This window comes from Pteropus medius, unplaced genomic scaffold, assembly GCF_902729225.1.
Source record: "Pteropus medius unplaced genomic scaffold, Ma_sr-lr_union100, whole genome shotgun sequence".
Classification (NCBI taxonomy): domain Eukaryota; kingdom Metazoa; phylum Chordata; class Mammalia; order Chiroptera; family Pteropodidae; genus Pteropus; species Pteropus medius.
In genome coordinates, this window is record NW_024356335.1 from 4,654,154 (window position 1) to 4,667,084 (window position 12,931).

At 59.8% G+C, this 12,931-nt stretch overlaps 1 protein-coding gene across 3 annotated transcripts; it reads right to left on the reverse strand.

Moving 5' to 3' along the window:
- Positions 1–651: 651 nt before the first annotated feature.
- CRAT (carnitine O-acetyltransferase) lies at positions 652–12,736 on the reverse strand. 3 transcript variants are annotated; one of them, XM_039861510.1, is made up of 15 exons: positions 12,427–12,736; positions 10,755–10,893; positions 9,839–10,102; positions 8,459–8,577; positions 7,228–7,281; positions 6,546–6,708; positions 5,988–6,162; positions 5,220–5,398; positions 4,595–4,695; positions 4,083–4,202; positions 3,810–3,932; positions 3,579–3,714; positions 3,165–3,227; positions 2,259–2,396; positions 652–1,553 (listed from the first exon to the last, which is right to left on the reverse strand). In XM_039861510.1, exons 2-15 carry the CDS (start codon positions 10,779–10,781, stop codon positions 1,338–1,340), a joined length of 1,878 nt encoding a protein of 625 aa, XP_039717444.1. In that variant the 5' UTR covers positions 10,782–10,893; positions 12,427–12,736; the 3' UTR covers positions 652–1,337. The 3 variants fall into 3 exon arrangements, with proteins under 3 accessions (XP_039717444.1, XP_039717445.1, XP_039717442.1); XM_039861511.1 differs by lacking the exon at positions 10,755–10,893 and having other exon boundaries at positions 652–1,447; XM_039861508.1 differs by lacking the exon at positions 10,755–10,893 and having other exon boundaries at positions 12,427–12,735.
- Positions 12,737–12,931: the final 195 nt, after the last annotated feature.

Genomic DNA, 12,931 nt, shown 5'->3' on the forward strand with positions numbered 1-12,931 from the left:
GTCTGAAAAATGGGAGAAAACCACAGGACCCATTGTCACGTGCCTGTCACAGGTCAGCCAGGCCACGAGGTGCCTCTCCCAGACCCACCCCACGGCAGCTGCTCTGGGTTTTCACATCCGCCTTAGGGGCCCGAGTGTCCCTCTTGGAGGGAGAGACCCCTCTCTCTACCAACAGCTCACTTGACTTTGGCAGGACACCCCGCCTGTGCCAGGTGCATGGCGTTGGCGGCAGGCAGATTTCGGGTTCTGAGCAGATGGCCATGTGATCTGGAGCACCACTTCTGTTGGGCTCAGTGGGAGGCAGCAGGATGAGGCCGTGGGCTCTGGGTGTCGGCCACACAAGGCCCACCAGGCCCAAGCCTATAGGGCCCCAAAGCCCCTTGGGAGAGTTGTCCCCACCCACAGCCCATGGGACTGGAGAGGCCCAGGTCACAGGTAGGTGGGAGTTGTCTGTGAGGATGTAGTCTTGGATCTGGTGCCCCTCTGGCCCAGGGCCCCATGATTGGAGCTGGCCTTTGGCTCCCTGACCTGAGCCTCAGGGCCCCTCTTAGGCCCACTGGCTGCTTGGACGCCGGCCCCCAGATGCAGGGAAAGCTGGAAGGCAGCCAGGCGCCCGCCCCCACCTGCCTGCCTCCTCGGTTGGAACGCCTCTTCGACAACAAATTTCCCCTTTATTAATTACCTTGCGTGTTATCGTACAATTAGAAATGTGGTTCAGGAATCAAGCCGAGTAGAAGCGAGAGAGCCAGGGCTCTTGAGCCACATTCTCCAAAAGAGCATGGCTGCCCAGCGGGAGATGGCCCCACGGGCCAAGGCGGGCTGGGCGAGGCCCCGGGAGTCCCTTTCCCTTTTCCAGCACACCCCGTACCCTGGCCTCTCAGCTTGGAGAGGACTCGAGCCCCCGCTCCAGGCAGCCCTGTCTTTAGGTCCTTGGGAGCTCGGGGACTCAGGTCAGACCTGGCCTGGCCGTGCAAATGGTAAGAACTGGCCAGAGCTGAGCCATCAAGAAAAGGACTTCCTGGTCTCCCACCCTGGTGGGGGATGGGCTCAGCCGGTTCCTTTCCCCAGAGGAAGGCCTATGTGGGTGATGCACCGAGTGCCTAGGCCTACGTCCTGCTCAGCCTCTGAACACAGCCCAGGACGTGGCCCCTGCAGGTGCTGGGATGACTCATGGAAGGCACTTGGCTCAGGCCTGCCGGCCCCACTAAGGGGTGCCATTCCTGGCTCGGTCTAATCTGTGAGGCCCAAGGGGAGAGGGAGCAAAGAGTGGAGCCCTGGTGGGTGGCCCACCCGGAGGTGGTTTGGCTGTGGCGCTGGCAGGCCCGAGCTTGGGAGGCTCAGAGTTTGGCCCGGGGGTGGCTCTGCAGCAGAGCGCGCATGTCCAGGAGCGCCTTCTCCAGGTAGTGCGTCAGGCGGGCAGCGTTGGTCTCGGCACAGCTGTTGTAGGCTGACACGGAGAAGTTGATGTGGGCCTCCATGGGGTTATAGCAAACGCCATAGCCGTCCGGGACCACGGGCCCGAAGAACATGACACAGTCTATCTTGGAGGGAACCTGGGGGCGGCACAGGATGAAGGCTCTCGTCCCTACCCCGCCAGGTCCCCTCCAGCCCTGGGGTGGTGCTAGCCTGCTTTTCCACATCTCTGTTCCCGCTATGCTCTGCCCGAGATGTTTTCTCCTCTTCTCCATCAAACAGGTAACTCCTTCTTGTCCCTTGGGGTACAGTTCTAGCATCACCCCTCTATGGAGACTCCCCTGACATTCCTGGGGGGCTTTTAGCTGCTCTCTCCTTGGGACTTGCCTGAGCCCCCAGCACTTCCCAGAGGGCCGTCATTGCCTCAGTTCCTGTGCTTCCAGCCTGTACTATGAGCCCCTGGGGGCAGGGACGGTAGTCTATGTTGTGTCCCAGTGCCCGGCACTGGCTGGCGTGGATCGGATTGTTCCTTCACGTCTGATCAGTGAATAAATGAAGCCGATCCTACCCCGGGGGTGGGGCTGACTCCTCCTCAGCTTGCCTGAGCTGCAGTGAAGCCCCCTGACCCCAGTTCCTCAGCTACTTTGGTAGCGGCCTGTGATGGCCTGCACGGGCCACACCGCCACCAAGGTCTGACTGTGTTCTAGACCTTGGCTCTAGTTAGTGCAGCCTTTGTTCAGCTCTGGCTCCAGTAAGTTCTGTTCCACCCCACCCCAGGGCAGCTAGGGCAGTGGCAGGGGCTCAGAGGGCAGGGGTCCCCAGACGGCTCCGGGGCAGTGGCCCACCTGGCTAGTGGAGAGGTTGAAGTGCATGGCGATGGCGTAGGAGGTGTCCATGAAGATGTCAGGCATGCTCACCAGGTCCTCGATGGCCTGCAGCTTCAGGCCCAGCAGGTGCCGGTCAAAGGCCTCCCCGCGGATGGCCTGCAGAAGGGGGCGCGGTCAGGGGCAGGGGCTGTGGGCCCGCAGAGTGCCACTGCCCTCCCCAGAAGGCTGTGGCAGCAACACCTCTTTCATTCAGTGGCCCCTGGGACCTGCAAGACCAGAGCGTCCGGGCAGTAGAGCCCTCATTTCACACATGGGGAGACTAAAGCCCAGAGACCTGCCCGGGGAGGCAGGGCACTGTAGGATTTAAAAGCACAGGCCTAGAGCTGGATGGCCGGGGCCCATCCTGGTGGTGGGACCTTGGCAGGTCATTTACATCTTGGAACCTCAGTGTCTTCATCTATAAGATGGGGCAGTCACTGACATTCTCTTGCAGGGTGGCAGTGAAATCTAAACAGCTGTCTGTGTAACATGGGCAGAGCCTTGCACACAGGCACAAGAGACAGAGCTGGAATGGGAACCCAGGCCTCCCCCCGCCAACCGCAGCCCTCGATGTCAGACGGCAGGAACCCTGCTGTCTGTCCAACTGTGTACACCCCTAGCATCCTGGGCTCCAGGAAGCTGGGGAGAGTATGACACAAGATCCAGAGGTGAGCCTGGAACCTGGAACACTGGCTGAGCCCAGCCTCAATTTCTCCACCTTTAAAATGGGGATATTCAGCCTTGCTCCAGGTACCTCAAGGCTCAGGAGGGGGTGGTTCAAGCTAAGGGTAAGCAACCATTTGCTGCAGGGACAGATAGGCAGATGGACAGACAGGTGGGAGAGGCCAAGGGTCAAGCAAGCAGGGACAGGAAGGGCTCGCTCACCCGGTCAGTGTAGGATCGGTGGGCCTGCACGGCCTTCCTCAGCAGCTCAACCTTCTGGTGCTCCTATGGGGGTGAGGGTAAGAGGGAGCTGAAGCACTGTCCCTTCTCTGTTCCTGTCACCCATCTCAGTAGCCCAGTCCCTGCCCAGCACTACATTCTGAGCTCCCTGAGAGGAGGAAGTGGAACTTCTAGGGAAGAAGCTCATTGCTGATGAGTGAATACGTAAATAGTTCCCTTTTCTCTTTGGCTGCCAGGAAGCTCAGAGCTAAATTCATGGCTCCATCTTCTGTTATATTCCTAGGTCCACCATGGGGCTGGAATACAGTGAATGCTCAATCAGTGTGTGTGGGCAAAGTGAACGGGAAAGTTGATAGCTCAAGCCCAGCTCACCCACCCTTGCCCCAAACCTCTCACCGCCACACTGGAGTCGTCCATGGATTTGACAAAGGTCAGTGAGTCCATGGAGGCCGAGCGGATGGTGTCGGTACGGCCCAGGTGAAACATGCGCAGGGAGGCGCTCTCATACGTGGCACACGCGTGCCCGTAGATCCTGGGTGGGAGACGGGGGTGAGCACACCCCTCGCAGGTCATCCCCACCTCCGCCCCCCGCTCTTTCGCCCCCTTCATGGGTGGGGCGGGGCACACCTGTAGTAGGCCAGCTGTAGGGCCATCTGGATGAAGGCGTCGGGGCTCATCTTCTCTGACTTGGGGAAGTCCTTCCCAAAGTGGTGGAAAACCGTGATACTCATGTCCAGGTCCTGGATCATGCTGAGGGGTGGGGAGGAGGCAAGTGAAGCACAGGCACTGGGTGGCCCCCGCCATCGCCACGGGGGGCAGTCTCAGAACCAGCGCGGACCATGATAGACCTGGAACGGGAGCCTGTCGGGCCTGAGGCCCGCCGCAGCGCCTGGCACTCACATGCTGAGGTTCTGCTTGGCCTTCTCGATGTCGCTCTTGACCTCGGGGGTGATGTTGAACCGCAGCTTCTTGGGCATGGGCAGGGGCACCATGGGAGACCGCACGAGCTCGGGCTTCTTCCTGCATGGATACGGGGGCCTCAGGCTCATGCCGGTGCTGGGGGAGCCTGGGTCCATCCCTGGGACTGGGGTGGGGAGGATGGGTCCCTGAAGCTGGAGAGGGCCAGCCCAGGGAGACTCTTGGGTTTGCTCTTCTAAAACTGCCTTCACTCCAGCTTTCAAGTGGCCAAATGGAGGAGGCCTGGAGAGGGGACGGGACTTCTCCAGGGTCATGCAGCTGGGAAGTGGCAGAGCCAGAATTCAAACCAAGGTCTCTAAGGCTCTAAAACCTATGCCCTCTCCTGGCTTCCTTTGAAGAAACAGATTCCCAGGCACAAGGGAGAATGCCATTCCCCGTGTCACTTGTCACTGGGAACTTGGGAAACGGGTAGAGAGTGAGAGAAGCACACTCACGTGTACTCCATGACGTGGTCCACGAGGGTGATGATGGGGGGGCCCTCTGCTGCTGCGTGCTCATAAACGAGCCCACAGGAGCCATCTTCTGCCACGATGAACTGTGGAGGGGAACAGGGACCTGTCAGCCCCAGGTCCCTGGAGCCACTCTCTGGTTGGGTCCCATAGGAAGAGCCTCTCTGAAGCCATCTCAGGAGTCATGCTGACTTACTACTGTTATTAAGAGCTAACACTCATCGGAGCCCTTGGGCCTGCCCCATTGAGCCCACATACCTCATTAAGCCCCCGCAGCTATTCTACCAGGGAGTCCGACCACCCCACTTGACAGGCGCAGCGGGGGAAAGCCACGGCCAAGGCTGTGCCGCTCTGCCCGGCCTCGCATCCCAGGCTCTTTCTGATGTGCTAAAGGGGTGTGTTGGAGGTGACAACAGTTTCTGGGCCAGGCCCAGTAATGACGAGCTGACTGCCCAGTAATTACAGTGGCGTCCAGCTGATGGCTTCCACCTGATTTACGGGCTGGGAGTCCAGGGACGCCCACGTGAGAGGCAGGAAGTCCCGACGCTGTCGGGGTGCCTAGTGTGGGTATCTGTCTGGGCTGGGAGTCGAGGCCCTGCCAGGTCCTTACCTGCAGTGTCTTGTCAAACCAGCGGTTGCCACTGTTGAGCTTGCTGCCACCCCCATGCAGCATCTGGCCAGCCACCTGGCTGCGGTACACGTCTTCCGAGACCCGAGGCATGGGTGCATCCAGGCACACGATGAAGATGCTCTTCTGGATAGAGCGCACCGACTCCCGGTTCACCTTGTCTGCAGGTGGCACGGGAGGGGAGGGGGCACAAAATGCGGTTGTCAGGCCTGGGGCGGCCTGGGAGGCCTCCAGGACATTCGCCGAGTGTTTCACTCTTAACGGGGCCCTGCAGCCCCACAGCAGCCCGTGATGCGGGGCCCAACACCTGGTCCACTTTAGACACGAGGCCAGGGTCTCACAGAAGGCCAGGGTCTCACGGGGAGCCAGCGTGGCAGTCAGGGATCCCACACAGGGGTCTGACTCGGGGACAATGCCCCTGACTAATATGGGGTTTGGAGGGGCTGCGGCAGCAGGGGTTGGGCTGCTACCTATTAGAGGGAAATGAACTTAACCCCACTGAGCTTCAGTTTCCTCATCTGTGAAACGGGGCTAAGGACACCTGCCCTGAGTCGAGAGGATTCAGTGAGAAACTGAATCCCGCCCGCGGCCTGGTGTGGACAGAGGTCGGGATGTATCCCCGGACCCCGGGGGCACCTTCGATGAGGGTGCTGTACGCCCTGGCCCAGGAGTGACGACGACTGGAGGTAAGAGGACTTGGTGTGGGCAGAGGTAGGCTGTGCCCCCTGCCCTTTCCCCCGAGCCACACACCTTTGATGAGGGTGCTGTACGCCTTGGCCCAGGAGTTGCGGTGGTTGGAGGTGAGGATGCCCACGGGCTCTTTATTAGTTTGCAGCGACGAGTTCCAGATCTTCTCCAGCTGCACAAAGATCTGATCCGAGGTGAGAGGCGTCCCATCGCTGTGGTACACGTCCAACTCAAAGAACTGTCCGGGCGCAGAGGCAGGTGGAGAGAGGAGGGGGCCAGTGGGGGTCTCAGACTGGCAGCAGTCACCTCCCACCCCAGCCTCCTCTGGTCCCGGCGACCCAGAGGTCACAGCTAGTGCTGTCCTGGGCCCAGCGGAGTGGACAGGGTCAGGCCAAGGGTGAGAGACAGGAAAGGATGTCTTGCATCGCTCTTCCCAGGCCAGGCAGGCCCATGGCCCCTCGTAGCCTCCCTGAGGCCGGGGCCTAACTGGGCACCCAGTGGTGACGTCCGGGGCGTGCCCGTTCCTGGGGGCACACGGGCATATGTGTTGGGGAAGCGGACTTTAGGCCCTGCCCCGCCTCCCCTGCAGCAGCGTCGGGGCGATGTGTGGGGCCCACCCACCTGGTAGTTGTGCACCACCGTGATGTGCGTGGGCGACTTCTTGGTCCTGAAGTTGATGACTGAATCCTGCTTGGGGCCTGGCACGCGGCAGGAAGACAGGATCTGATAGTACTGGTTCATGCACAGCGGCTTCCCCCACAGGTGCTCCACGGGCAGGGTCTCGCTGTGGGGCAGAGGGACAGTGAGGGGACTGCTGGGCAAAGTATGAGGGGAGGAGGGGGGAGGAGGGAGCTTCCGGGTACAGCAAGGGGCTGGGCCAGGCCGAGTCAGGGTTCACGTGAGCAGTGCTGGAGACCCTCGGGTCCCTACTTCCCTTGGCCTGAGCACGGGGCTGACAGACCTGGGCTGGGGTCAGGAGGTTCAAGAAAGTCCCTGCCCTTCTCCAGGCTCTGGTTTGCCACAGGGAGATGAAGGAGCCAGTCAACCCCCAGGGGCCTCTCTGGCTGGGACACCAATTCCAGGGGCGTCTCAGCATAAGGTCACCAGGAGGAAGTTGCAGCAGCTGGAGCAGAGGACCTCGGCATCCGAATCCCCAGGCTCTGTCTCTCCAACCCGGGGCCAACAGGAAGTGAAAGTGGCTGAACTCTGAGCCTGCCAGGCACCCGGGGCCTGGGGTCTCACAGAGCAGGGCGGGAGTGGCTGTGTTAACCAGGCAGGTAGGGTTGGGGGGCGGGCTGCTCACTTGTCAACCATTGTCTTGAAATCCAGCACACCCTCGATTAATTTGGCAGCAAACCTGGAAGAAATTAGAGATCAGTAGCTGCGCGGCCCCTGGGTAAGGAACACCTGCAGGGTTAAGGGAGGGCCTGATTACTTCACTCCTCACTGCTGGCAGAAGCCTGGCTGAGTCAAAGTTCAGGACCTGTGTTTAATCCCAGGTCCCTCTTCTGAGCCTGCTTTCACTCGATCTCTAGGGGGCGATGAGGAGAACTCAGGAAAGGCTGTTGGCCAAGGGCCTGGCAAAATTTAGGTGCTGATGAGCGGCTGCAGGGTCGTGGACAGATTAGGGGTCAGTGCCAACTGGTTCCACTCACGAAGGGCCTGAGGCCCTGAACCACAGTCTGGAGTCTGGACAGAGGTCACCCTTCTGTCAGGCATCAGTTACAGAGAGAACTGGGACCCCAGGGAAGGGGGACTGTGAATGGGAGGGCAGTGGCTTGAGGGGGTCCCCTCTGCTAGGTTCCTGCCTGTTTCTGAGCCTCCGTGTCTCCCAGGCCACCTCGCGACCCAGCCTTCCTCCACGAACTGTCTGGGCCACAGTGACCATGCCTGACGCCTGGGCTGCCCCTGGCCTCCCACATGGGAACCAGCAGTTGGAGTTCCTGGACTTGAACCCCTAGACCTTCCCAAGGGGCCTTGGTGCCTTTAAGAGAAGCAGGTGGTGGCCACCGGTGGCTGGTACTTGGGCAGGAGATCCCGGTCACTGGTATTTTTATCCTTGGTAGGATTGGAACAGAGGCCAGGGCAAGTGACATAGCTGAATGTGGAAAAGGAGACTGTGTACAAAGGTCACCCCTGTGGTAAACTGAAGAAAGAGGGAAGGAGGGGCGAAGCGCCAGGACTGGGGTAGTGGACAGCCTCAGGTTTAGCGGGAGGGAGAGGACCCAGACCACAGAGTGGTGGTGAACAGTTCTGAAGCTTGGGAGCTGAGAAGACCCTGCTTCCTGTCCCAGGTCCTGAACGGTGATCTCGGGCATTTGTCAACCTCAGTGCTCTGAACCTCAGTGTCCCTATCTGTAAAATAGGGGTGATGCTCCCTACTTCATGAGGCTATTTGTGGGCATGAAAGATAATGAACAGGGCTGGGGCCCTGCCGATCTCCTGGGGGAAGCGGACTTCAGGGCCCACTCCGTAAAGGCCTGGAGCCCTGCCTCCCGCCACCTCCTGGCCCTGTGCCAGCCTCAGCGACTCACCGGAGCTGTCCCTGCAGATCCACAAAGTCCTGCCTGGGCAGCACTAAGCCGGGGCTGGAGTAGATGACGAGGGGCTGGCGGTACTGGAGGTAGGCCGTCTTGAGCCACCATTCGGAGAGCTGAGGAAAGGACCAAAGCCTGTCAGGATGGGTGGGTGGGGACCCCGGTGCCCCTTCCTGGTTAGGGCCAGGGGACCTGGCTGGTCCCCCTCTGCCCTCTCTGTGGAGCACAGATTCTCAAAATGAATGCTCAGACCCAGAACCTTCTGCCAGCTTAAACCCACGAGCAGTGTCCCATCGCGTGCCCCTTAGCTTATGCCAATCGGCGTTAGCAAATCAGACACCACTGCCAAGAAAAAGATGGAGAAGAAAGAAGACTGGCAGGAAAGCCGGGGTGTGGGGGAAGAGAAGCAGAAATGGAAATCGTGTTTCTTTATCTTACAAATTTTTGCCCCGTGATTTCGCTACTTTCAGAAATAAAAATGTATACTTGATAGAAAGAAAAGAAAGGAAAGACATAGAAAAAGAGAGTCCGAAGAACCGAGTTTTCGCTTGTCCTGAGTGGGCGTTCTCCAGGAAGGCACGAGCTCAAGGTTCAGTGTGGCACTGGGGACCCTGGTCCCCTGTGGCCTCAGGTTTGCTGTTATCAGGCTGGGAGGGGCCGCTCACTTGGATCTCAAGGTCAAGGCAATCTGGGGGGAGCTCACTGTGAGGATAAGTCACTGCACTCGTCGTGACAAGAGGTGGGTGACACATCCTGCATCTCCACCTGGCGGTGCCCTTCAGCCGGGGGGTCCCACACGACCAGGGATCTGAGCCTCTGCCCAGGGCTCAGGAGACAAGGGGAGCCCCTGCAGGTGTGGGCCTCCCCCCAGTGAGAGTCTGCTGGGCAGAGCGCCTCAAGGGCCCTGTGACTGGAAACGGGGTGCCCCGCCCCATTAGCCAGAAGATTCTATCGGAAGGAGTTCGGTATAAACAAGATTGGAAAACTGCCGGACCCCAGACTCTCTCAGGTCCCGATTCCAGAGTCCGAGGCCCTGACCTGCTGAGGCTTGGTGTGGACCCCCACCGGCTGTGTGCAGCCCAACCCCGCCCTGTGTAATCACCTCTCTCCCATCCTACTGGGATATCAGCTCCAAGAGGCCACCAGCTACGTGCTCCCCGGCACTCTGCCTCGGGCCAGGGGCAGAGTAAGTGCTCGGGAAACTGCGGCACAAATGAATGCACCAGAGTGGTGGGGATGGGAAGATTCCGTGTGCAGCAGCGACAGGCTGCCGTGTGGGATGCTCACAACAACCCGCAGCCTCCAGGGGGGCCCCTGGCACCCTGGCCCTCCGTGGGAACGGTGGGGGGGACCGGTGTACCATCAGTTCTCACTCACCCAGTTCTCCATCTTCTTGGCCCTGCGCTCCAGCCCCTTCTGCAGCCGCTCCCCTACGCCCCCTGCAGTCTGAAATTCTTCCACCAGCTGCTTGGTTTGGACCCACTCCTCCTCGCTGATGATGGGCTGTAGCGCCTTGAGGTAGTGGTCCAGGGACTGCTGGAGTGGAGGCACGGGCAGCCGGGGCAGGGAGTCCTGGTGTGCTTTGAAGCGGCTGTACACCTTCGTCAAGGAGGAGGGCTTGAGGAAGCCCAAGGGCTTCACCTGCAGACAGCAGAACATTCTGCTCATTCTCTCGCCAGCTGTGAGAGGCCCTGGCAACCCCAAGACGCAGTCCCCAGGTACTTATATGCCCATCCCTGGGGTCAGAGATGGCCTCTTGGGAGACGCCCGCCCTGGCTTCCCAGCCTTCGAGCTATAGGCGTGTCCACCTCTCAGAGGCCTGGGGATATAGGTAGGGATGGGGGAGGGAGGGTATGGCTACCGATTTTGACAGGGCCCGGGATGTTGGGGATGGCAGAGGTGACAGGGAGGGTCCCCTCTTTTCTTACCCTGGGGCGATGGGTCAGCCGGCAGTGAGGTGACTGCCCCCTCCCAGACGTCCCCACCTCCTCTTCTCCCACCCTTGCCAGATTGAGAAACAGGAGGGAAGAAGAGAAAATCAGGGAGAGCCAGATGATTACAGCATCTCTGGGTGGAGATAAAGCCATGGGTTTTCTCCTGTCTGTGGGTGGGGTTAGGGATAGTGTGGGGGCAATGCTATGGCAAGAGAAAGTTGAGTGGCCTGGCAAGGAGGGTGAGAGGTGGCAGAGGAGGAGAGAGTCCGGGAGACTCTGGAGGCGAGCAGAGAGAGACAGGTGGGTCCGAGGTTGCTGGCAGCAGTAAGCGGGAGAGTGGCGGAAGCTCCGTTCCATACCTTCTCTTTCTGTTGCCCGTCTTCCATGGCAGGACTGAGGTTCTGAGCCCTGTCTGTCTGCCTTGGGCTGGCTCTCTAAGCCTAACTGTGCTACCGAGTGGGCGAGCAGAACCTAGTAAGAGGGAGCCACTTGCCTGGGCTGGAAAGAGAAGATAAGAGCCAATATTCAGGGGGGAGGCAGAAGTGGCAGTGGTGATGGCTCTGGTGGCTGTGGTGGCATCTGGGGTTGTGGCTGGGGCAGGAGCAGCTGCTCCACTTGCCCTAGCTTCTAGAAGTAAGAAATGGGGAGAGCCCGAGAGGCTGGTGGTGGGCACTGGAGTAGGAGGAGACCTGGAAAACCTCCTTTTTTATCTGGATAGGCCCAGAGCCAGCGAGGCAGGCCAAGAAGTATTAAAAAATCCACCTGTTTCACTCCGTGTAGGTCTGTTTGATGAAGGAAAACTTGGCTGGAGGACAGAAACTGCTTGGCTGCTGAGTACACTGCAACTCTAAAATCAGTCCAGGAAACAGAGACTGGTGCAAGGGAGCAGACACTGGGAAAGACCATGGGCGGACAGTGGCTACTAAGAGCCCTGTCCATCCCGTTTCCCTCCAGTACTCCTGGAAGCTTTTTTAGGCCACCCTTCCACCAAAGCCTGGTTCTCTTGAGCTGTGGTTCATTCAGCTGGGGGCCAAGAGGGGAAGCCTTTAAATATTAAAAATAAACCAAAGAATAATGGCTTTCGGATTGGGCTAGGTTTGAGTTACCAGAAATGGAATTCTAGCCAAATCTCTCCTTGCCTCAGTTTCCCGAGCAGTAAAGAGATCCAGTCACCCAGCAGGTCCTGGAGGATGACCTAGAGTCTGTTTGTGGGATGGGGACACAGCTCAGGTGGCAGTGACCTGGAGCCTTAGGATCCTGGAAGAGCCTGTCTACCACAGGCCCGCGGACAGGTACTTTCGGCTCTCCGCCTGGTAGTTCCTGTTTGAACATTCTTCTTGGTACAGAGGGAAATACAACCAACCAATGATATGCTTAGAGTAGAGTGTAAAGGAACCCAAATCAGGATAGCAGCACCTTGCTCCAGGCTGCCCTCTGGGAAGGACTGAGGGATATATGTGGACAGGTTGGGGGAGGGACTGATAAAGAGGGAGAGCATGGGGCTGCCACCTGCCACCTCCTGCCAGTTCTCAGGACTTTCTGAGCAGCTCAGCTTGATGCCTCCACGTGAGTTTCTCTGGCCATACACAATTCCCCAGGGGCCATTTGATAAACCCAAGGAAGCTGACCAACTGGACTGGGTTGGAGAAGTGACTTTGGCCTGGGCTGAGAGCGCCGAGGCTGAGCTTGCAAAGGGTGCATGAATCAGAGAATAACCGTGAGAAGAGGCTCCCGGTCCTCCGGAGTGCCGGAGTGCCACTGTCTTTTCCGGGTCGCTAGAATTTAGCGCTACAGGACTTGGGCTCCCTCCGGCCTCTGACCTTGAGCCTCAGTCTCCTCTGTCAAACGGGGGAAGCCCACCTACCGACCCCACACCAGTAGCTGCCGGCCGGGCTGGACAGCGGCCTCCTGGTCGTGTTGCCTCGACAGCCTGTGTGCCTGTTTCCTCATTCGGGCACAGCTGCATGGCTGGTCCGGCCCACCGCCCGCCGCGTCCAGGGCCCACCAGGCCGGGGTCCCGGCGGCACTTACCACGGTCCTGGCGGCGAAAGCCAACATCTCTGCAGATCGCCCGTGGGCACACAGTCTGCTCCGCTCCCCGCGATAGGCAAAGTCCGCACAGCGGCTGTCGTAGATAGGTTCCCGCCAGAGCCTCCTAGCCAAGGTCGCCGAGTCACCTCCGCCGGCCAGTAAAGGCGGCCCGATGCCCACCCAGCGGGCCGGCGGGGCCCCGGCTGGCTTCTCCGGGAGGCGGACTTCTCTGGGCGGGGCCACAGGACAAGACAGTTGCTAGCGCCCACGGCGGGGCGCGAGCGCGGGGCCGGACGACAGTGCGGGGTGGGCCCGGAGGCGGGGCCTCAATGCGGGGCGGAGCCGGGGGCGCAGTTAGAGGTTGGGGTACGTCACGAGGCAGTGGAACCGGGAAGAGGGGAGTTCGGGGACCGCGGTCCAGCTCGTTCTCTCCCACTTCCAAATGCCGTCCAAACTGTTGGAGGCAGTGGTGTGCACCCATCTCAGTCCGTTTGGTGTCCTTGAG